This window comes from Mustela lutreola, chromosome 2, assembly GCF_030435805.1.
Source record: "Mustela lutreola isolate mMusLut2 chromosome 2, mMusLut2.pri, whole genome shotgun sequence".
Classification (NCBI taxonomy): domain Eukaryota; kingdom Metazoa; phylum Chordata; class Mammalia; order Carnivora; family Mustelidae; genus Mustela; species Mustela lutreola.
The window spans coordinates 225,134,073-225,158,612 of NC_081291.1; the positions used below are offsets into that span (position 1 = coordinate 225,134,073).

The window sequence follows — 24,540 nt, forward strand, 5'->3', positions numbered from 1 at the left end:
AGTGGCATGGTTTACAACCAGTACACATTTATTTTTCACAGTTCCAGAGGTTGGGAAGGTCAAGATCATGCAAATTCGTATAGGATAAGGGTTTCTTGGGTCATTGAAGGTCATTTTTTTTTTTGCTGTGTCCTTACATGGTGGAAGGGGTAAGGTGTCTGTGGGGTATCTTTGTAACTCCATTCACAAGGGTTCTGCTCTAATGATCTAGTCTCCTTCCAAAGGCCCCACTTCTGACCACCACCCTTTTGGCGGTTAGGATTTCAATGTAAGAATTTTGAGGGGACATGGATTTCAGACTATAGGAGTACATTTTCATTAGCTTTCCATTTTTAAAACTCTCTGGTTTCTTCCTTTGACCCATGGGTTATTTAGATGTGTACGGTTTCATTTCCAAATATTGGGGACTTTTCTAGATTTATTTTCTAATTTTATTTATGATCAGAGAACATACGCTTTAAGATTTCAACCTTTGCAATTTATTGTGACTTATATCATGGTCCAGCATATGGTCTGTCTTGGTTAGCATTCTGTGATCCTAATAATGTGTTCTGCACCTGTTTATGATGGGTAATTAGATGATTGGTGGGACAGTGTTTAGATCTGTATCCTTGTGAACATTTGTCCTGTTTCGTCAGCTACTAAAAGAAAGATGACATTTGATGTTACTTGTTGCTTTTGCACTTGGTTTTTTAGTCTGCACTTTCTGTTCATTGCTACTGTATTGGCCCTTCATCTAGAGACCAGGATACTCACTCATCAATTACAGTACTTTATTTGTAGACTATTTTGGATTATCTGCAAACACAATCACAGTACCTGTGAATAATGATTTTTTCTCGAGTCTTTACCTTGTCTCTTACCTTCCTGCATCACTGTACACAGCTGAATGGAGGTTACGGAGGACACCCTCCTCTTCTTCCTGAATCCAGGGGAAAGCACTCACTCTTTTGCTTTTATTTGTTTTTAACAGATGTCTGAGATTAAGCTATTCCTTTCTTTTTTGTTTCTAGTTTTGTGAATTTGGTGTGTTGAGTTTTAGGAAATTTTTTTCTGCACCACCTAGATGCTCGTATGGTTTCTGTCCTATCATCTGAACTGCGGAAATATTTTTAAATTTTAAACCATCCTTCGGGGCACCTGGGTGGCTCAGTGGGTTAAGGGGCTGCCTTCGGCTCAGGTCATATCTCGGGGTCCTGGGATCGAGCCCCGCATCGGGCTCTCTGCTCAGCGGGGAGCCTGCTTCTCCCCCTCTCTCTCTGCCTCTCTGCCTGCTCGTGATCTCTGTCTGTCCAATAAATAAATAAATAAAATCTTAAAAAAACCCAACCCTCCTTCGTTCCTGGAGTAAAGCTTGGTCATGACGTGTGCACTTCTCTCCCTCCGGCTGGTTGCGCAGTCGCGCGGGCCTAGAACCGGCCGAGGACGACACTTGTCGTTCGTTCCTGGAAGCATCTGGGTCCCGGCCGTCCGTTTTCTGCCCGGAAGGTCGGGCACTTCCCAGCGAAGCCGTCCGGCCCGGAGTTGCCTCGTCAGGTTCTAAACGACAGACTCCGTTCCCGCAACAGTGCGGAGGCTTGCGGCTTCCCCAGGACCGTTTCCCAACTCCGGGGGTTCGTGAAGATCCGGGCCGGTTTCCGACCGTCAGTTTATTCGCTTCAACCCTGGCCCCCTGCGCCGGCCGCTCCCCCGCGCGCCGAGGCCCCTCGTCCCGCTCGTCCCGCTCCCCCGGGTCGGACGCGCCGAAGCGCCCGCAGCCCCCCGCAGCCCCGCAGCCCCCCGCAGCCCCCGCCGCCGGCCCGGCCCCGCCCCACGCAGCCTCTCCGGGGCAGCCTCCAGCCCCGCACCCCGACGCGGAGACCCGAGCGCAGATGCAGGCCCGAGCGACCCCCGGCCCGGCCCGACCCGGGCTCCCAGACGACAGGGCGGGCCCCTCGCCGCCCCCGAGGCCGCCGCACACTCGGGGCCCTGAGGTCCCCCACTTCCGTTTCGGTCTCAGACGCGCCCCCGGTGACGCAGCTTCCCCGTCCGTCCGTCCGTCCGTCCGGTGCGGGGACGCGGCGGACCCCCCACCCCCACCCCGCGCAGACCGGATTACGCGGGAAAGCAGCCGAAACCGCGTCCCGCTCCCCAACCTGCCGCTCCCGTCACTCACAGGGGGTCCGCGCGGCCCAGGCCAGCCTCGGTCCCGGGGCCCCCTCACCTCCCCACCCCCCGGGCCCCGCCGCGACCCCAGCGCCCGCACGTCCCAACACAGGGCTCGGCGTTCCGCGGGCGCCGCGGCGGGCAGCGCAACCCGAGAAGTGCGCCTGCGCGCGGCCCTCGTCCCTCCCGGAGCGGCCTGAGCGACCGCGCCTGCGTGCGGCCGACGGCGGCGGCTCCACTCTCCCGACCGAGGGACGGGCACGGACTGCGCAGGCGTGGGGAGCGGAGCCCAGGGAGGGGCTCCGTCCGCCGCCGGCCTGCGCGCATTGCGCCTGCGCGAGCCGAGGGCGGCGGCTCGGGCTGCTGGCAGGCGCCGTCCGCCCCTCCGCACCGCGGTGTGGACGCAGAGCTCGGCGGGGAGAGGCGGCTGAGGTAGGTCTCCCGTGGGCAGCTCGGGCGGCTGGACGTGCCCAGTGAGTCCTTTCCGGGCGCGTGCGTCAGTGGGTCGACCGAGGCCGCGGCCCCCTCGAAGACCCCCAGCCTTCCCGGCTGTGCGCGGGGCGCTCCCGCGGCTGACCGGGAGCCACCGCAGGGCCACGCCCCTTCCTCCGAGCCACGCCCACCGCTCCGCTTACCCCCCCTTTTCCCGTGCCACGCCCTGCGGCGCCGCGCCCCTTTCCCCAGCCACGCCTCCCCGGAGCCGTCCCGCCGGTCCTCCCCGCGCGGTGCCCCGCGCCGAGCCCCCCCACCGCACCCACTGCCGCTGGCCGCTCGTCCCTGGCATCCCAGGGCCTCTGCCCCCACCGCCCGCTCGGCTGACCTGGCCCCGCCCCGTCCCCCAGGCCCTGCGGGGTCAGCCGGTCCCCCGGGCCCTGCGGGGTCAGCCGGTCCAGCAGCCCCGCCCCGGCGGCCGTCCCACCCGGGCCCCAGTCGGGCTTCGCCGGGGAGGAGGCGCTCGTGCCGCGAGAAACCGGCGCCGGCGGGTGCGGGAGCCACGGTCCGGACGAGGACGCGCGGCCGCGCTGCCTCTGCGGTTGGGCGTAGGGAAGAGGCGAGCCCGCAAGACCCGCCCCTCCTCTCCTCTCGGGCCGCCCGGAGCGCCCCTCGCTGGCCTCGCAGCTCCGGCCCGCCCGGGGCCCGCCCTCCCCGGGTTGCGCGGACGGACGTCACGGAGGACGCCCCGACCCCGGCCGGCGACGCGCGTGTCGGACCCAGCCTTGTGCGGGGGGAGCCGTTCGTGCGGGGCATCGTGTGGGCCCGCGGTCGCGGCGCGGCAGGAGGACGTGCGGCGGGGAGGGGGCCCTCTGCGAGGTGTGCGTCGCGGCCCCTGCTAGTGCACCTGGAAGTCCCCGTGGATGACCTTGAAAATAAAGCGGCCGGTTTTTTACCCGCAAAACGGGTTTATTCGGAAGTGACCGGAAGTGCAGTTTCAGGCCTGCGAGCTCCAGGCAGGTCTGGCTGAGGGCGGAGAGGCGGGCGGGAGGAGCTGCTTTGAAGGAAGAGTGTGGGGCGGGGACAGCCTGCCCGGCGGGGCTGTGGCAGCTGTCACAGTCTCCTGTTGCCTGGGCGGTGACACTGTGACAGTCTCCCATTGGCTGGGCTGTGACACTGTGATGGTCTCTTGCTGGCTGAGCTGCGACAGTCTCCCGTTGGCTGGACTGTGACACTGTGACAGTCTCCCATCGACCGGACTGTGACACTGTGACAGTCTCCCATTGGCCGGGCTGTGACGCTGTGACAGTCTCCCATTGGCGGGGCTGTGACACTGTGACAGTCTCCCGTTGGCTGGACTGTGACACTGTGACAGTCTCCCATCGACCGGACTGTGACACTGTGACAGTCTCCCATTGGCCGGGCTGTGACACTGTGACAGTCTCCCATCGACCGGACTGTGACACTGTGACAGTCTCCCGTTGGCGGGGCTGTGACACTGTGACAGTCTCCCGTTGGCGGGGCTGTGACACTGTGACAGTCTCCCGTTGGCTGGGCTGTGACACTGTGACAGTGTCCCATTGGCCGGGCTCTGACAGCTCCCACTGGCGGGGCTGTGTCACCGTGACAGTCTCCCGTTGGGGGGCTGTTGCCTGGGTAGGAGATCTTCCTCCTGCTGTGGTGGTTAAAATAGCTGTCTCCTGTTGGTCTAGGAGTGTGTGGGGGTTAGAACTCCCCATGCTGGTCCCAACTCCATTTCAAACGAGGGTTCCTTTATTTTCACAGTAGGGAGTTTTAATTGAGGTTCTAGAAAAGATTTGACATTGATTAGTTGTTTTAAATCAACCCAGTAATCTAAAGAAAGCTCACAGGGTTCATGCAGCAGGTAAGATCAGCACCTTTGCAGACTAGTGAAGAAAGTGTACTCGTAGAAGTTCATAAATTTTAAATGCTTCCCGTTTCTGTAAAACATTGTGTTTAAAAAATTTGATCTCTGTTTCATTCTTTCGACACCGTTTTGCTTCCGTTCGGCATAGGACCTTTACTATGGTCTTTACCAGAACCTTAGGAGTGAAGCAGATATAACGAAGTGTTTTCTTATTGTCTCTCTTTTTAAAAGTAGAAATGGAGGGGGAAATGGAGTATTAAACGAGGCAGCGATGCGGCAGACCCTAGGAGAACCATGGCCACATCCGATGACTGCCTCCAAGGTGAACTGCAGGTAATGTCTGTTTTCTGTGTAAGGACCACGGATACTGCGGAGAGCACGGCTCAGCCACTAGCCGGGGTCCGCGTAGTTGGAGGAGATGCGGTCTTTGTGAGGGTTACATGTGACGTTCCGAATGGAGCCGTGTGCCTCCCGCCGCGACTCCCCCTTTGGCACCTGTGCTGTGAAGCGCGCACACTGTTTTAGTTTGGTAAAGGCCCAGGCATAATATCTTAAAAGCAGGCTGGACACTTTAGAATGATTTATTTATTTATATCTTTTTCGGCCTGGGACATACGTCTAGTTTCATTCAAGCTATTAGTTAAAAAAAAAATTACCCTAAATTTCAATGAATGTTGAATATATAAGATTAAAAACCAGATGGATACTCTAATAAATGTTTTTTAAAAAATCAACTATTTTCATAGCCGTGATGTCAACTTTGACATTTTTTCTCTACCCTTCCCGTGGTTGGTATAATCCCATTTTGGCTTTTATATATAGGAATTTGATTCATAGTTGTGTCGCTTCATTAATCTGTTTCTTTTTTTTTTAAGATTTTATTTATGTATTTGACAGAGAGAGAGAGACAGCAAGACAGGGAAAACAAGCAGGGGGAGTGAGAGAGGAAGAAGCAGGCTCCCCACGAGCAGGAACCGCCCCCCTTATGGGACTTGATCCCAGGGTTCTGAGCTGAAGGCAGACACCTAAGGACTGAGCCACCCAGGTGCCCCTCATTAATCTGTTTCTTAAAATTAACCATAAAACTTAAATTCTGTGGATGCACTCTTGTTCTTTTGAGAAATTTAGAAAATGTTAGAACATTTACAAAATAATGTAAACATCATGTTCATAGCACAGAGAAGTGAGAACTCGTTAACATTTTGTTGGGAATGTCTGTGTATACTTAGGTGTACGTAGTCTGAAGGAAACATAGGTAAAGCTTGTTCCCTAACCCCAGCCCCATTCCTCTTTCTCTGTTTCCACAGGCAAATACTACTGTGAATTAGAAATTGATCTTTGTGCTTCTGCACCACTTTTTATGCTTTTGTACCTAATATAGGCATCTTGGAACAGTACGTGATACTGTTTGTGTGCACTTCGTAGAATTTGTCTAAGCGGAGTTGTACTCTGTGTCGTCTGCAACTTGCCTTTTCCCAGTGTTTCTTTGGGGGTTTGCCCTTGATGTGTGTGTAGAGCTAATTTAGCCCTATGAGACGCTTCTGTCGTGTGCTCCCTGACCCTCACGTCCCGCGGCGTCCCCCACCCCGTGTGACTGTCATGTCCCGCAGAGTGCCCCCATGTGTGACCGTCACGTTCGTGGATCGCACCCCCCCGTGTGACTCTCACGTTCTGTGGATCCCCCCCACCCCCCGTGTGACTGTCACGTTTGGTGGATCGCCCCCTGTGTGACTGTCACCGTTGTGTGCGGGTCTGTGGCAGTCCTACTAGTGTACGGTTAGGGTTAGGGTTAGAGTTTTAACAGTTCTATCTTTTCAAAGAACTGGTTTTGTCTTTGACTTTCTTTGTTCATCTGCTTTCTGTTTTATTGATTTCTGCTTTTATCTTTATTTCTTTCCTCCTCTGGGTTTAATTTTCTCTTCTTGTAGCATCTTGTGATGGAAATTTGCAACACTGACTTGAACCTTTCTTCTCTAGTACATGTGTTCAAAGCTGTGACTTTTCCTCTGGCCTCAGTTTTCTTGTCTCACACACTTAACTATGTTGTATTTTTATTTTTGATCAGTTAAAATAGTTTATAATATGTCACAGTGGAAATCAGACAGTTTCTGGGCTATTCAGAAGTGTGCTGTCTATTTCTGGAGATTTAGGGATTTTTATTTATCTCTTTGTTATTTAATTTTGGTTTGCTTATGTTTGGTCAGAAAATATGCTCTGTACAATTTCAGTCTTTGGAAATTTATTCAGGCCTACTTTGTGGCCTAGTCAAGTGGGCTGTTGTGAGCGCCGCACACGCACCCACAAAGAATCTGTTTTCTGCAGTTGGTGGTTTTCTATAAATGTCATTAAGGTCAAACGTGTTACTGTACTGTTCAAACATTTGTGCCCTTTCTGCCCTATTGCCCATTTGTTGTGTAGTTACCGAGCGGGACTAATGGACGTTCCCCTGGACAGAAATTCCCACGATGGCTGTGCCGGGTCACTCATCAGTTACGTGTCTGACTCATGGTTTTGGCTCTGGTCATGATCTCAGGGTCGTGGGGTCAAATGCCCCCCGCCCCCCTTCTGGGTTCTGTTTCTCTCCCTCTGTCGCTCCCTGCACTTGCTTAGACACCTGCTCTCTCTGTCTCTAAAATAAATAAATACAATTTTAAAGAAATTTCCACTATGATTGTGGGTTTGTCTTTTTTTTTTTTAAACTTCCTTTTGAATCTGTCACTTTTTGCTTCACGTATTTTGAATCTGTTATTTGACATATACATTCAGGATAGTTTTTACTTTCTAAACTAATTGACTTTTTATTTTTATGAAATCTCTTTTTACCTAGTACTTTTGTTTGTCTTATATCTATTTTATCTTATATTAATATGGGTGTACCAGCTCGCATGGTGCACATACACCTATATTTTGAATCAAAGACCTTATATTTAAAATGTTTCTCTTGTAAAGAGCCTGTAGAAATGTCCGTTTCTTTCCTGTCGGTAATATCTGCTCTTTCCTTGGAGTATTTAGTCCGTTAACGTTGAACATGGTGACTGATGTGGTTGAGTTGGCCATCCTGCTGTTTTCCCTTTCTTTTTGGTACCTTTCTCCAGTGTTACCTCTGTTTGGATTAGTGAAATATTGCTAATATTGCCACATTGTCTCCTCTGTTGGTTTTTCACCTGTATCTTTTATGAATATTTTAGTGGTTACCAGGAAACTGTGATGCGCATCTTTAACCCACCCCAGTGCTGTTTGTGTCCGGCCGCTTCACAGTGTAAGACACCTCCACATTAGCTCTACATACTCGCCCCCAGTTTTGCACTGTTTGTGCTCTTGTAACATCTGTCATAAACCCCACAATAAATAATTAGTGTCTCCTTATACTATTAAAAGTCTTTCTTGCGGAGTATAAGAAACAGTCTTGTTTCCCCACATACTTGCTTTTTCTGGCGTCTCTATACCTGTTGCTGCGGCAAAAATTAAAGACCACGATGGCGCCCGTTGCGTGAGTAGTCGCCGGAGGGTGCTGTCCGCTTCGCTGGAGAAGTGTGGGCGCCGCACCCTGTACGGAAGAGTCGCAAATGCGTGAATGAAAAGCTTCTGGTCCAGCCTCGGTCATCTGTCTCCTAGAAATAAAATGTCGTCCCATGAGGGTAAATGTGTATGAATGTTGTGGCCGCACCGTGGTAGAGAGCTGGACACCAGGGGAACGTCCATTAGTCAAGGACGACTGAAGAGAAGAGTTCCTACTGTGGAATATTATACAGTTGTTGAAATTTGTAAGTTAGGGTTCTAAGAATTGGGAAGTTTCTCACAAGGTATTATGTTAGTAAAAAAGGCAAAAAAAAGTGTCTGTCACATCCTTCTCAAAAAACTGTGTCAAAAGAACAACTATGCGTGTGTGTGAGTTGTGTATGCGTGTAAAAACATGGCATTTTAATCTGCCATTTTCTACTCCGAAGTTTATCCTAAGAAAATTGTCATGACAGACAAAATGGTATTTTTTAAGAAAGTTCGTCTTAGGGGTGCCTGGGTGGCTCAGTGGGTTAAGCCTCGGTCTTCGGCTCAGGTCATGATCTCAGGGTCCTGGGATGGAGCCCCGAATCGAGCTCTCTGCTCAGCAGGGAGCCTGCTTCCTCCTCTCTCTCTGCCTGCCTCTCTGCCTGCTTGTGATCTCTCTGTCAAATAAGTAAATAAAAATCTTAAAAAAAAAAGTTCATCCTAACATAATTTGTGAAAGTATAAACTGGAAATAGTTTAAGGGTACCAAACTAGGAAATCGGTTAAATAAGTTATGATAATTCACAGAATATTACCAAATGTTAGGAAGTGGTATTTAGAAATAATTTAACAAGGAGGAAAAATGTTAGGAATATAATAAGTGAGTGTTACATGCAACTAATGAATCATTGGATGCTACATCGAAAACTAATGATGTACTGCATGTTGGCAAATTGAACTTAATAAAAAAAGGAATTTAATAAGTGGGACACATATCACAAGGCAGAATTTCATGATCTCAGTAAACACCCTGTATGCACATGCTATGTGTACACTTCAAAAGAGGCCTGGGGGTGCTTTGGTGGTTCAGTCAGTTGAACGTCCGACTCTTGGTTTCGGCTCAGGTCATGACCTCAGGGTCGTGAGGTCGATCCCTGTGTCAGGCTTGTGCTCAGCAGGGAATTGGCTTGAAATTCTCTCCCTCCCTCTCTGGCCCCTTTCCCACACAGGAGTGCTCTTTCTCACTCTCAAAATAAATAAATCTTAAAAATAAAGCCCAACGGATGCCTGGGTGACTCCGTTAAGTGTTTGCCTTCAGCTCAGGTCGTGATTCCAGGTTCCTGGGATCGAGTCCTGTGTTGGGCTCCTTGCTCGATGGGGAGTCTGCTTCCCCTCTGCCTGCTCTGCCTGCCCCTCCTCCTGCTTGTACTGTCTCTCTCTGATAGTAAATAAAGAAAATCTTGGGGAAAAAAAAGGCTGAAAAAAAAAATAAATGTTAACTTGTTAAGCATCATTATTTCTGACCAGTGGGTGAGATTACAGATGGTTTTAATTTTCCTCTGTGTACACTTGTGCTTCACATGTTTTCCAAAGAACATGAATTACGTGCATGTTTAGGGAACTTCGCTAAAAATGTGTATATATTGGGACAGAGTTGCTGCATTGAAATGGAACACGGGCTTGGAGGTTCTGCTACCTCCAGTGGACATCTTCCAGACAAGCTTCTTCTGACAGAAATTAGAGACTGGGCAGTGTGTGGTCTCAGGCTCCCCTTTTGGGTCCTGAGCAGTCTATATGAGCAGCCTTGAGGTCCAAGTCAGGCCATGAGGGTCGGGCCTGGTCACTGGCACCTTCCGGAAGCCTGCCCAGTTCTGTCCTCCAGTCTGAAGAGGTCCAGAGAGCATGAGGCCCAGAAGCAGGTCTTCTTTCTCTTGGGGCCAGTCACCACTTTCAGAAGGAGTTGCTGGTGATCAGTGTCAGTCACCAAGTAGACACTAAAAGTGCTTTTTTCTTACTTATTTGATGTCCTTCTTAGGATGCAAGTAGTTTTGTGCTAGAGATGAAAGGAGAGGTGGAGTAAGGGTGAGATCCCTCGATCCTGCTGGTGAAGATGACCCAAACTGTGCGATTAACCCTGGTCACGTGGATCTTCATGTGAAACCTTCCTGATAACCAAAGGCTACAGGTTATTAGGATGGACACGGAGAGGAGCCCCGTAGTCATCCCCTGTTCTTCCCTTGGCTTTGAGCAGGAGGGAGAAGGTCACGTGGAGTGCGGTGACCGGGAGCAGCTCCAGGAGGGTGTGCAGCCAGAAGAGTTCGTGGCCATTGCAGACTATTCTGCCACTGACCAGACGCAGGTAACCCTACACACTTGCTTACAGGCAGGGGCCTCGGGCCTTGGGTCCATGTTTTATGGATTTGGCTAAATGGCATGCTAGGTGACAGAATTAGGTAAGAATTTTGAGGAAGTCATACCAAAGTTAAGTAAAGAAGTATTCAGATGTTTAGAGCCAAGGGAGACCTGGGAGTGACCCTTCTCCAAGCCTAACAGATTCTGATGCCAAGCCTTAGGTGAAGGATATCTGGGTGAGGAATGGGGGAAGGAAGCACCTGTTGCAGTTTCTTTTTAGAAACTTTGATTTAGAACCTATTCTAGTTAATGAACATTAAGGCTATAAAATAAAAATACCGACTTGAGCATAGTGGCTCAGATGGTTAAGCCTCCGCCTCTTGATTTCAGCTCGGGTCATGATCTCAGGGGTCAGAGGTCAAGTTCAGTACTGGGCTCCATGCTCAGTGCTCAGCGGGGAGTCTGCTGGAGGTCCTCTCTCCCCACTCCCTCTGGCCTTCCTCCCACTCCCACTCTCTTTCTCTCAGATAAATAAATCTTTAAAAAAGATACTGACTTGAGTGGTTTTTTTCTACTCCAGTAAGTGAATCAGCTGCCACATAGCTGAGTTACAGCAAAGAGGAGATAGAGAAATTCTGTTTTAAGTTGTTCAAAAATGTTTAATCTTTCCTTTAAAAAAATACCAGCTAAGCTGTGCTTTCTTTCATGTAGATGTTCCACAAAAGTCTCTCAATGTTGGTATCATTTTCAGAAATTGTGAGTTTGTGTAATTACCCATTGAGTCTTTTTTGAAATAGCTGATTTGGGCCCCAGTGATGGGGGGCTTATCACTGAGCCACCACTGAAATACCAACTACAGGTTTTTCTTGAATTTTGACTTCTTTGTATGTTTTTTTCCAGCTCAGCTTTTTGAGGGGAGAAAAAATTCTCATCCTGAGGCAGACAACTGCTGATTGGTGGTGGGGCGAGCGCGCAGGCTGCTGTGGGTACATACCTGCAAACCACCTCGGGAAGCACCTGGAGGACTGTGACCCTGAGGACACGTGGCAGGACGAGGAGTACTTCGGCAGCTATGGAACGCTGGTATGGCTGGGGCCACGGAGGTGGCGGTTTCCTGCCTCAACTTTCGAGTTAGCTTCAGCTGGGCTGCTCCTCTTCGTGGCTTAGTGCAGGGTTCCCAGACGTTTTCTTGGGCTCAGCAGGGCATGTGGCTCCTCGGCTCTGCCATCGTGGTGCGTGAGTGGCCGTAAGACCATGAGGAGATGAGCAAACCCTAACCCTAACCAATTAAAAAATGTGAAAGCCATTCTTCACTGGCAGACCCTACAAAAGCAGGTGGTGGGCTGGAGTGGCCCATGGTGGTTTAGAGATGTTATCTGAGCAATGAGATGATGAACTTTTCTCAACATTTAAAATACCGTAACACATTTTATTTTAAAAATAAAATACAAAAATGTTATACAAGCCAACAATAATACCTCTAAATAACTAGCTTATTAGTTTTTTTCCCAGTTAGGACAAAGACCCATAACTGTATGGTCCAGGCAGCTCCTGTTTACAAGTTAAAGCTAGACAAAAGCCGATGCGTGCAGAATAAACCTCGCAGACACAGTGTTGGGGGAAAGCAGCAGGACATGAAACAGTAACTTCCGATTCAGTTATGTAAAGTTAGAAAGCAGTGTTGGAAGAGGTTTAGGAAGGGAAGCGACCAGGGAGCTGGTTCTCTGGGAGTCAGCATGGTGGTTCCTGTTGCCAGGGCGTCTGGTGGCGGCAGCCTTAAAAACAAGGGCCGTACCAGCAAAGTGGGCTTCTTGGGGAGGAGCGGAGGGACCGCAGGGCAGGCTGAGCCCCGGTGGGGAACTGCAGGCAGGTCTGCAGAACCAAGGCCGGGAGGCTTTTCCTAAGGAAGGGGGAGTGGGCGGGGCTGTGTGGAAGGAACGCCCTCTGGAGGGCGGCGGCGGCTTCTCATTGGCCGAGGGCGGCAGTTTCTCATTGGCTGGACTGTTGCTAGGCCAGGAGAAGATCTTCCTCCTGCGGGGGTAGTAAAGCTGCTTCCTTCGGAGTCTGCGGTGGTGGACGGGTAGTGGGTAGCGCTGAGCCGGCCGGCCCTTGCGGCGTCCCTCTCCGCGCTCGGTGGGGCTGGCTCTCCTGCTGCAGGCCCGGGCTGGGCAGGCGTGGGGTGCCGCAGGCTGTCGCTGCACGAGTGTCCGCCGTGCGACCCTCGGTCGCTGCACGAGTGTCCGCCGTGCGACCCACAGCTGCAGGGTCCTTTCTCGTGTAGGTGTTCGGTAGGCGCGTCCCGTGTCATGGTTCAGCGCGTGACAGTGAAGGACACCCTCGACGCACGCATGCGACTAGAGCTTTCAGACTTTGTTTTCCGAAAGATTTTCTTTACTTCCTGATTTGTCAGGAGGAGCGCGCGCAGGCAGGGGAGCCGCGGGCAGGGGGAGCAGCAGACTCCCGCGGGGCAGGAGCCCGACGTGGGACTCGATCCCTGGACCCTGGGATCATGATCCGAGCTGAAGGCAGACGCCTCACTGAGCCACTCCGAGTCCGTGGAGCTTTCGGACTCTCAAGAGTGTTAATGAATTGATTGTAAAAGGGCCCTCTTGGTGGTTTGCTTCTTTAACAGCTTTGCCCCGCGACAAGCAGTGCTCCAGTGGGTTTTCTCTTACAGAAAATTGCTAACCTTCTGCTAGAATTTCTCTTGGGTAAATTTGTAGGGTGCATGTGTTTTTTCCCTTTGGCGGGTCTTGCCAGTTTGCCCTCCAGAAAGACTGGCCCCTGGACGCCACCAGTGTACGTGAATGCTGGTTTCCCAGCCGCACATCGCTGAAGTAAATACAGATCTCTCCTCTTAAAGGTGAAACGTGGTATTTCTTGACTTTGATTTCCATTTTTAAAGTCAGATGGGTCATCTTCTATATTTTGTTGGCCTTTTCTATTTCTTCTCTTTTTGGTAAACTTTCATATAATTCCTCATTTTTCTTTCTTGTCCACTTATGTGTACACCTTAGCAACCTAGTTCTGACTTTCTGTCAAGTGGACTGCTCAGGTGGGATGGCTGAGTCCTGATTGTGTCCCCTCTGACCCTCAGTCTTCTGTTTCTCAGTGCTGAGTGTCTTTGTGAGGAGCCACGATGGGCTCGTGAAGGTCCTGTGCAGACTTCCTCTCTGTGCTGACGAGGTCTGGGTAGCTTCAGTGTCTGCCTCGCAGCCGCACTGTGTGCACGCTGCGTGTTCTGCAGCTCGAGACCTGAGAAGTGGGGCATGGGGGCTTTTTGGGCTCTGACTTCCACCTGTGGCTTCATGAACCATTTGGAGGACCCTTTCTCTTTTTCTCTGGGGATTGGTGTGATTCCCATGGGGTGTTATGTTATCTTGGGTTTCATGTGTTTTCCTCCCTCTGGACATGGCTGGAGACCTTGAGCTCACCCCTGTGAGGTTGTCCGCTCCCTCCAGAGCTGTAGTTTCATGAGGGGCCAGTGTGCCTCCTCTGGCATCTGCCTTGGTGGATACTTGGCCAAGTGGCACCTGGTGGGGAATTGGTGGTTTCTCCTGTCTCCAGTGGGAACAGTGGTCAGGAGGGCAGTGTCTGCTCCACTTCCTGAGTGGTCTACCCGCCTGTGTGCTCATCCGGCTGTTGGGGAGGTACAGGGTGAAGCCGTAGGTAGCATCACACTGAATCGGAAGGATTCCAGAAAATTCCATTTCATTTCTTCACTGTTGTGTTTTTATATGCCAGCATATGTAGGTCTTCGGGTCTTGTGTTTTTTTTCTTTGTTGCTCGTATTTTTAGGCATGGTGTGGTGGGCTCAAGGGGATTATTGGCTCGGTCTCTGATCTTCCTTCTTAAACCAGAGTTCAGCACAGTTCATATTACAGGCAGTGATTCCTAATGTGTATTTCCTCTAGAAACTTCACTTGGAAATGTTGGCAGACCAACCGCGGACAACTAAATACCACAATGTTATCCTGCAAAATAAAGAATCCCTGAAAGATAAAGTGATTCTGGACGTCGGCTGCGGAACGGGCATCATCAGCCTCTTTTGTGCCCACTATGCGCAGCCTAAAGCCGTGAGTAAGAAACAGCTCTCCTTCAGCAGCTTCGAGCCGAGTCTGGGGATGTGTCGTCCGCATGCAAAGGCATCATGTTGGTGAAATGGGCAATGTGTTCCTGTGGGCTGAGCCTGTTGGCGGTCATGACCTCGGCCTGCTGAGTCACCAGCAGCACCGAGTAGAGTAGGACAGAGCAGAGAATATCCGAGTTGCGTGTGGTCGGATGTTTTTGGTAACATGCTTATCAGCTAGAGGAACACATGTCTGTGTGCTGGGGCTCGGCCGCTTGTGTAGGTCACTGTCCATGTGTTACCCCTGCACCGAACAAGGACCGTCTGGCAGGGACAGGACAGCCCACTCTCCATGATGCATGCTGGGGTCCTTTCTCCTCTTCCCTGCAAAGCATGTGTGAGGCTCCAGAGTTGAAGCCTCTGAAGTGCCCCTGACACAGGTGGGTGAAATTCCAGTTTATACGGGAAACTGCAGGACAGGGATCACTGGTGTTCAGATGCTGTCAGAACCAAGACGTAAGACTCAGGACCTTCCAGTGACAACCTGGGCTTGAAGCTGTCTCAGCCATGGTACCCTTAAAGTCCGATCATTCTCAGGCCGGTGTGGGAAACTCTGGGGTATATGGCTGTGTGTATGGGAGCTGGGCCACCAGGTCTGACCCACAGGGCCTCTGTAACGGGTACCCGGTGTGCATGTAGACTCTTCTGTCCACCGCAGTCCCCATCTGTTTTAGACAGAAGGTGGAGTTAAGATGGGAGGTAGCTCCCTTGTCAGGGCTCAGCTGTTGGAGGTCTGTCCCTGCTATCCAGCGCACCTCTTTCCTTCTGTCGCTGTTTTCTTTGAGGCTGCCTCTGGCTTGGCTGGAGCCTTGGTCCCAGGGAGAGTGGATGCCAGGCTGCTCTGTGGATGGGACTCTTGCTGATGGCCCTTCTGTGACATGCAGGTGTACGCGGTGGAGGCCAGTGAGATGGCCCAGCACACAGGGCAGCTGGTCATGCAGAATGGCTTTGCCGACATCATCACTGTGTTCCAGCAGAAGGTGGAGGATGTGGTGCTGCCGGAGAAGGTGGACGTGCTGGTGTCCGAGTGGATGGGGACCTGCCTGCTGGTAAGGGGCACCGGGCCACGCGGGATGGCCGTGGACGGGTGCTGGGCCACGCGGGATGGCCGTGGATGGGCGCTGGGCCACGCGGGATGGCCGTGGATTGCGCCAGGGAAGTGCAGATTCCAGGGAGGGGTGTGGACTGGGTCTGGAGGGGCTGTTGTGAGCAGAACATCTTGGGGAGAGCCGTGGCTGTCGTGCTGAATGAAGCCACCTGGTGCTTGTCCGGGTGCTGTCTTCTGTTTTGTGCCGCATGGCCATGAGCCACGACACCCTGCCGTCCGTGATGTGGACAGACCTTGAAGGCATTATGCTAAGTGAAGTAAGTCAGACAGAGATACATCGTATGGTCTCATTTATACGTGGAATCTAAAACCAGCAACACAAAACTCACCCACCAGACTCCTAGAAAGAGATCAAATTTGTGGTTAGTGGAGGGAGGGAGGGTGAGGGGAGAAAGAATTGGAGGGCTGTGGTTGAAAGGTCCAGACTTTCAGGAACCACGCAGGTGAGCACTAGGGCCGCCACATACAGCGTGGCAACCCCAGTGACACTGCTGTGCGATGCACGGGACGGTCTTACCAGAGGACCGTCGACCCTCGAACAATGTGGGTTTGAACCGTGTGGGCTCTCTTATACATGGGATTTTTTTTTTTTTGATAAATATAGGACAATGCTTTATGATTTTAACATTTTCTTTTCTCTAGCTTACTTTGTCAGAATGCAGTACACAATACAAATAATATAAAATGCCTGTCAACTGTTTATGTTCCTGTTAAGGCTTCAGGCCACGGTAGCCTATTAGGAATCTAGTTTTCGGGGAGTCAAAGGTTCTGTGTGGATTTTTGACTGCGTGGGGTGTCAGTGTCTTAATCCCTGCTTATCCCAAGGTCAGCCATAGATCTAAGGGTTGTTTTTTTTTTTTAACTTTTTTTTTTTTTTAAGATTTTATTTATATATTTGACAGAGATCACAAGCAGGCAGAGAGGGGGAAACAGGCTCCCCACTGAGCAGAGAGCCCGATGCGGGGCTCGATCCCAGGAGATCTAAGAGTTTTTATCACAAGGCAAAGTTTTTCTATCTTTTCAGTGTGTCAGTAGGAAGTGATAGATAACCCTGTTGTGATCGTTTAACAATGTATGTAAACCAAATCACCAGGCTGTACACCTTCAACTTGTAATAATCTTAGAGAAAAGCCATAGGTTGGTGGAATTAAAAAAAAAAAGGCACAAAAAAGCATGTACAACATGAATCCAGTTTTGTTTTTAAAAATCATACATACTGGCGCCCTCAGTTAAGTTTCTGACTCGGTTTTGGGCTCGTGTTGTGATCTCAGGGTTCCGAGATCGAGCCGTGCACTGGCCTCCCTGCCGAGCGTGGCATCTGCCCGAGACACTCTCTCCCTCTGCCCCTGTTCCCTGTGCACTCAGGCTCTCTGTCTCTCCAGTGCGTAAATAAAGAAGAAAATCATACGTAGCCATGAGCTTGCTTTGGTTCCCGGTAAGATGGAGTTAAGCACACCCCACCCTGTCTCTCCACGTAATGCAGCTTTTGGTCCAAGACAGGGCTCAGGGAGACGCTGTTGCAGGACTTGGAACGGCATAGGAGCAGGCAGGCTGGGAAGGAAGACCGGGGTTTGAAGTACACTGAGCTGGTCTTGGTTCATTGTCATTCTTCCTCTGGCTCTCTCCCCCCAGACACAGCTTCAGAAATGTAGATGAAACATCCATTCTTCTGAAATCTGCAACCTTCCAATTAGAGGCCTGCTTCTAACCTACAATGAAGTAGATAACCTGAATAATGCAATAACTAGTAAAGATATTGAACTTACAGTTGAAGACCTTCTGAAGGGAAATCTGTAGGCCTAAATTATTTCACTGGTGAAATGTGTGAACACATTCTAGGAGAGAATGGCACCAGATCTGAACAGGGTCTTTCAGAAGATGGGAGAGGACAGACTTCCAGCTCACTTGGTGAGACCTGCGTGACCTGAATACCAAACCCTGACCGAAAACCAACCCAGTAACTCCTGTTCATAAATGCTGAAGTCCTCAGGAGTACTAGCAAGTGTAGCCCCGCAGTCCACAAAAGGAATAACGTTCTAACAGAGAAGAGGTTATCTTTGGAATTGAAGGCTGGTTCAGTATTTAAAGATGAATCTGTGTGGGATGCCTGGGTAGTGGCTCAGTCGTTGGGCATCTGGCTTCAGCTCGAGTCATGATCCTAGGTCCCGAGATGGGGCTCCCTGCCCAGCGGGTGGCCTGCTTCTCTCTCTCCCACTCCCCTGCTTGTGTCCCCTCTCTTGCTGTCTCTCAATCTCTGTCATATTAAAAAGAATCTGTGTAATCTATATTAACATATGAACAGTTTACAAGATAAAACATGACTCTATCAGTTAATGCACAAAGGGTTTAGCGACATTCAAAATATTTTTAAAAATTCTACTGAGATTTCTTCTTTGATCCTGTATTTGTTTTTTTTAGAAATACTTTTTCATTTCTCCACTGACGTTTGATTATCCAGCTATCTTTCTGTTTTGATTTCTGGCTTAACTCTGTTAAAACTGTGTATGATTTCTCTTCTTTTACATTTGTGAAGATGTGTTTTATGGTCCAGAGCGTGTGTCTCTTGGAGAGTGCTCTGTGGGTGCCCAGGAAGGACAGAGCATGTCTCATGGAGAGCGCTCTGTGGGAGCCTGAGAAGGACAGAACGTGTCTTACGGAGAGCGCTCTGTGGAGGCCGGGAAGGAGGTGTATTCTGCCCTGGATGAAGCGGTTTGTAGATGTGCAGCACATCCCGGGGTAGATGGTGGTGGTGAGTTCACCGTGTCCTTGCAGGCTTTCTGCCTATTGGATCTGTTCTTCTCTGGGACAGGGCCGCCGGCTGCTTCTCTCTCCTTGCAGCCCTCTGTGTTCCCCCTCACACATGGTGCTCTGTGGTTAGGGTGTATAAGCTCTTGTTGGAGAATTGAGCCCTTCGTCGTTTTATCTCTGATACCTTCCTTCCTCTGAAGTCTGCTCTGTCTGAAAGTAACAAGGTACTCCTGCTTTTTGTGGGTCAGTGTTAGCATCGTATGCCTGTCTCCGTCCATTTACTTTTAATTTCTGTGTATCAGTATATCTATTTGTTCATTTTATTCTTAACTTTCAAAGAACATTTCAGTAATCTGTACACCCCATGTGGGGCTCGAACTCATGACCCTGAGATCTAGAGTTGCACACCCTTCTGACTGAGCCGGGCGGGTGCCCCGTCAGTGTATTTGGAGTTTCTTAGAGATAGCACCTTGTTCGGTCTTAGTTGTTTTTTTTTTTTTAATTTTTTATTGTTTTATAAACATATGTATTTTTATCCCCAGGGGTACAGGTCTGTGAATCGCAAGGTTTGCACACTTCACAGCACTCACCATGGCACATACCCTCCCCAATGTCTCGGTCTTCGTTTTTGAACCACTCTAATAATCTCTGTCTTTTAATTGGTATATTTAGACCATGGGCATTCAAAGTGATTGTTAATATAGTCGATTAATTTATACACCATATTGTTACTGTGTTCTATTTGTTGCTCTTTGTTCCTGTTTTTTTCTTACACTCTTTTTTCTTTTTGTTTTTTTAAGCAAATAAATAAAGGGAATAATGAGTATAAATTAAGGGCGAGTTAATTTAATCCCCAGAAGCGTGTTGGTTTAGAACCTGACATGAACATGTCTTGATAATGTAAGCAAGATTCATATTTTCATAAATTGATGTTATATTCGCTTTGTAGACCATTTCCAGCTTTTAAAAAATATTTCTCAGATGTAATCTCTCTTGAAGCTCACTTTTTTTTTAATTTTTAAAATTTCTTTTCAGTGTACCAGAATTCATTGTTTATGCACCACACCCAGTGCTCCATGCAGTACGTGCCCTCCTCAATACCCACTACCAGGCTCACCCAAGCCCACACCCACCTCCCCTCCAAAACCCTCAGATTGTTTCTCAGAGTCCATAGTCTTTCATGGTTCACCTCCCCTTCCAATTTCCCTCAACTCTCTTCTCTCCATCTTCCCATGTCCTCTGTGTTATTCCTTATGCTCCACAAATAAGTGAAACCATATGATGATTGACTCTCTCTGCTTGACTTATTTCACTCAGCATAATCTCTTCCAGTCCCGTCCATGTTGCTACAAAAGTTGGGTATTCGTCCTTTCTGATGGAGGCATAATACTCCATAGTGTATGTGGACCACATCTTCCTTATCCATTCGTCTGTTGAAGGGCATCTTGGTTCTTTCCACAGTTTGGTAACCGTGGCCATTGCTGCTATGAACATTGGGGTACAGATGGCCCTTCTTTTCACTCCATCTGTATCTTTAGGGTAAATACCCAGTAGTGCAATTGCAGGGTCATAGGGAAATTCTATTTTTAATTTCTTGAGGAATCTCCACACTGTTCTCCAAAGTGGCTGCACCAACTTGCATTCCCACCAACAGTGTAAGAGGGTTCCCCTTTCTCCACATCCTCTCCAACACATGTTGTTTCCTGTCATGTTAATTTTGGCCATTCTAACTGGTGCATGGTGGTATCTCAGTGTGGTTTTGATTTGAATCTCCCTGAGGGCTAGTGATGATGAACACCTTTTCATGTGTCTGGTAGCCATTTGTATGTCTTCATTGGAGAAGTGTCTGTTCATGTCTTCTGCCCATTTTTTGACGTGATTATCTGTTTTGTGTGTGTTGAGTTTGAGGAGTTCTTTATAGATCCTGGATATCAGCCTTTTGTCTGTACTGTCATTTGCAAATATCTTCTCCCATTCCGTGGGTTGCCTCTTTGTTTTGTGGACTGTTTCCTTTGCTGTGCGGAAGCTTTTAATCTTGATGAAGTCCCAAAAATTCATTTTCCCTTTTGTTTCCTTTCCCTCTGGAGACATGTCTTGAAAGAAGTTGCTGTAGCCGATGTGAAGAGGTTACTGCCTATGTTCTCCTCTAGGATTCTGATGGATTCCTGCCTCACATTGAGGTCTTTTATCCATTTCAAGTTTATCTTTGTATAGGGTATAAGAGAATGGTTGAGTTTTCATTCTTCTACACATAGCTGTCCAATTTTCCCAGCACCATTTACTGAAGAGACTGTCTTTTTTCTACTGGATATTTTTTCCTGTTTTGTCGAAGATTATTTGACCAAAGAGTTGAGGATCCATATCTGGGCTTTCTACTCTGTTCCACTGGTCTATGTGTCTGTTTTTGTGCCAGTACCATGGTGTCTTGGTGATCACAGCTTTGTAGTAAAGCTCGAAATCAGGCAACGTGATGCCGCCAGTTTTTTCTTTTTCAACATTTATTTAGCAATTCAGGATCTCTTCTGGTTCCATACAAATTTTAGGATTATTTGCTCCAGCTCTTTGAAAAATACCGGTGGAATTTTGATTGGAATGGCATTAAAAGGTTAGATTGCTCTAGGCAGTACAGACATTTTAACAATGTTTATTCTTCCGATCCTTGAGCATGGAATGGTCTTCCATCTTTTTTTGTCTTCTTCGATTTCTTTCATGAGTGTTCTGTAGTTCCTCGAGTACAGATCCTTTACCTCTTTGGTTAGGTTTATTCCCAGGTATCTTATGGTTCTTGGTGCTATAGTAAATGGAATCGATTCTCTAATTTCCCTTTGAAGCTCACTTCTTTTTCTGTAATCTGTTTATCTGTTGTGTATCTTCTCTTGCACTGAGGTATAATTAGGAGATAGTAAGATAGCAAAGTGTGCAGTTTGATGACTTGGTGTTTGTGTACTTTACCGACAGCTTCCCCATTGCCCCACTGCCCCATTGAGTTAACACATCTGTCACCTCCCCATGATGGTGTTGTCATCTGTAGTCACCTGGGTATATAATAGATACTCAGACCTTCCTTATTTTATAATTGATAGTTTTTTGCCAGTGTCTCCCTATTTTCCTCACCCCTGAGCTCCTGGTAACCACTTTTTTACTTTCTGTTTCTATGGGCTCAGTTAAAAAAAATTTTTATTTTTAGAATTTCACGTGTAAGTGATAGGATGCAGTGTCGATCTGTCTCTGCGTGGCTCACTTCAGTAGCTGAAGGCCCTCTAGCATCATCCGTGTTCCTGCAGACGGCTGGCCTTCCTCCGTCCCAGGGCTGAGGGGTTCCCCACCATGTTTGTCCGTGTCTAGAGTGTGTGTCACGTGGTCTCAGGAATGCATCTCCTGCTTTTTCTTTGATCCGCTCGTCTGTCAGGGCATCCCCAGACTGTTGTCCTGGCTTGGTTATTGTGAGCACAGGAGCACCTCTCTGAGATAGTGGTTTTGTTTCCTCTGGATATAGCCCGGAAGTGGGATTGCTGGGTCTCGTGGTGTTTCTAGTTTTTATTTCCTGAGGGTCCTCCACACGGGTTCCCACAGTGGCTGCGCCGGTCTACGTTCCCACCAGCGGTGCGAGAGCCTGCCTTTTCTGCATATTCTTGCCAGCATCTGCTATATGTTGTATTATTCTAAAGATTTATTTATTTATTTTAGAGCAAGGGAGAGAGAGCACAGGGGGAGAGGCAGAGGGAGAGAGAGAGAGGCAGACTCCCCGCTGAGCACGGAGCCTGACATGGGACTCAGGCCCACGACCCTGACATCATGACCTGAACCGAAACCAGGAGTCAGATGCTCAGCCGACTGCACCACCCGGTCATTCCACCTGTTGGCTTTTTGATAATTGACGTAAGGGGTATGATGTCACACCTCAGTGTGGCTTTGATTTGCATTCCCTGATGCTCAGTGACACTGAGCACCTTTTCATGTGTCCGTTGCCCTCTGTATGACTTGGGAAAACAAGTCCCTTTGTCCAGTTAAAATAGTTTTTTTTCTGTTGGGTTGTATGGGTTCCTTGTATGTTTTGGGTTTTCACCCCTTATTGGGTGAAACTTTATCTTTTTGTTGCTGATGATTTCCTTTGCTGTGCAGACGCTTTTCAGTTTGATGCAGCCTCACTTGTTTATTTTTGCTTTTGTTGTCTTTGCTTTTAGTGTCTAATCCAAAAAACGACCTGCATGGTCAGTTCAGGGGCTTATTCTCTGTGTTTGCTTCTAAGAATTTTTTGGTTTTAGATTTTATAATCAAGTCTCTAATCCATTTGGAGTCGATTTTCGTGTGTGTTGTAAGACAGTGGTCCTGTTCACTCTTGGGCGTGCAGCAACCTGGTTTTCCCAGCACCATCTCGAAGACTTTCTCCTCTCCACATTGTCTGTTCTTGGCTTCTTTGTTGAAATTTAATTGATCACATATGCATGGGGTAACTTCCGGACTCTCTGTTCTGTTCCGTTGACTTACGCGTCTGTTTTTATGGCAGTACCATATTGTTTTGATTCCGACAGCTTTATAATACAGTTTGAACCCAGGAAATGCTACGACTCTGGCTTCGGTCTTCTTTCTCAAGATTGCTGTGTTCAGTTGGAGTCTTTGGACCTCTTTTCCTATTTCTGTGAGAAATGCCATTAGGATTTCGATAGAGATTGAATTGAATCTGTGGATTGAGAAGTGTGGATAGGTAAACAATTCTGATTCTTCCTGTCCATGAGCAGGGGATGTCTTTCTGTTTGTTTGTGTCTTCTTTAAGTTCTTTCTTCATTGTCTTTTTTACTCCCCTTGGTTAAATTTATTTTGAGGTATTTTTAAATTATTATTATTATTTTAAAAGCTTTTATTTATTCATTTGACAGAGAGAGATCACAAGTAGGCAGAGAGGCAGGCAGAGAGGAAGCAGGCCCCTGGCTGAGCAGAAAGCCCGATGCTCGGGACTCAGAGCCCAATCCCAGGACCCTGGGATCATGACTTGAGCCAAAGGCAGAGGCTTTAACCCATTGAGCCACCCAGGCACCCCAAGGTATTTTATTATTATTTTTTTATTTTTATTTTTTTTGGTATTTTATTATTTTTGATGGAACTGTAAATGGGATTATTTTCTTAATTTCTCTTTCTCATAGTTTATTGTTAGTATTTAGAAGCACAAATGATTTTTGCATATTAATATCATATTCTGCAGCTTTATTGAATTTGTTATTCTGAAGGTTTTTTTGGTGGAGTCTTTAGGATTTTTTTTTTTAAAGATTTTATTTATTTATTTGACAGAGAGAGATCATAAGTAAGCAGAGAGGCAGGAGAGAGAGAGAGGAGGAAGCCAGGCTCCCTGCTGAGCAGAGAGCCCAATGCGGGACTCGATCCCAGGACCCTGAGATCATGACCTGAGCCGAAGGCAGCGGCTTAACCCACTGAGCCACCCAGGCGCCCCAGGATTTTCTATATATAATACGTCATCTGCAAATAGAGACAGTTTTACTTCTCTTCTGCTTTGGATGTTTATTAAATTTCTTTTCCTTGCCTTGCTGTGGCTAGGACTTTCAGGACTATGTTGAATGAAAATGGTGAGAGAGGACATGCCTGGCTTTCATGTGATCTTACAGGAAAGCTTTCTGCTTTTCACGGTCGAGTATGGTGCTAGCTCTAGGCTTGACATATGTGGCTTTTATTATGTTGTGGGATATTCTCCTAATTTGTAGATTTTTGGTTTTGATCATGGAATATAGTTGAATTTTATTAATGCTTTTTCCGCACATATTGAAATGACTATATGATTTTTATCCTTCATTTTGTTGATGTGGTATATCACATCCACTGATTTGCTGTATGTTGAACTGTGTTTGCATCCCAGAAGTAAATCCTACTTGATCGAGGGTTAGGATCCTTTTAATGTACTGCTGGATTCAGGAGGCTAATTTTTGTTTGTTTGTACACTAACAGTGTACAGTAGCTTTTGCAGTAGTCCCCAGATGTGAAATACTTAGAAAGGCAACAAGACATGTACAAGTTTTATAGGCCAAAAACTATAAGGTGCTGATGAAAGAGGTCACAGAAAACCCGAATAAATGGAGAGATACAGTGTTCATGGACTGGAAGACAAATTGGTAATGATGTTCATACACTGGTCTGTAGACAGAACACAGTTCCAGTCAGGGTCGGTGCAGGGTTGTTTGGTCTGTGTAGACGAGCTCATTGTAAACTTTATTTGGAAAGTACAGAAACTAGAATAGTTGGTAC

General features: G+C 48.3%; 1 protein-coding gene across 3 annotated transcripts in view; it reads left to right on the forward strand.

Moving 5' to 3' along the window:
* Positions 1-2,451: 2,451 nt before the first annotated feature.
* Positions 2,452-24,540, forward strand: part of PRMT2 (protein arginine methyltransferase 2) — a 32,220-nt gene continuing 10,131 nt past the window's right edge. Inside the window, exons 1-6 of one of the 3 annotated variants that reach the window (XM_059165010.1) lie at positions 2,452-2,577; positions 4,700-4,798; positions 10,203-10,310; positions 11,204-11,386; positions 14,218-14,379; positions 15,317-15,481. In XM_059165010.1, the coding sequence (XP_059020993.1) occupies positions 4,760-4,798; positions 10,203-10,310; positions 11,204-11,386; positions 14,218-14,379; positions 15,317-15,481 (657 nt within the window). In that variant the 5' untranslated portion in view covers positions 2,452-2,577; positions 4,700-4,759. Of the gene's footprint in view, positions 2,578-3,377; positions 3,594-4,699; positions 4,799-10,202; positions 10,311-11,203; positions 11,387-14,217; positions 14,380-15,316; positions 15,482-24,540 lie in introns of those variants that run through there. The other 2 variants (XM_059165008.1, XM_059165009.1) reach the window with 2 other exon arrangements.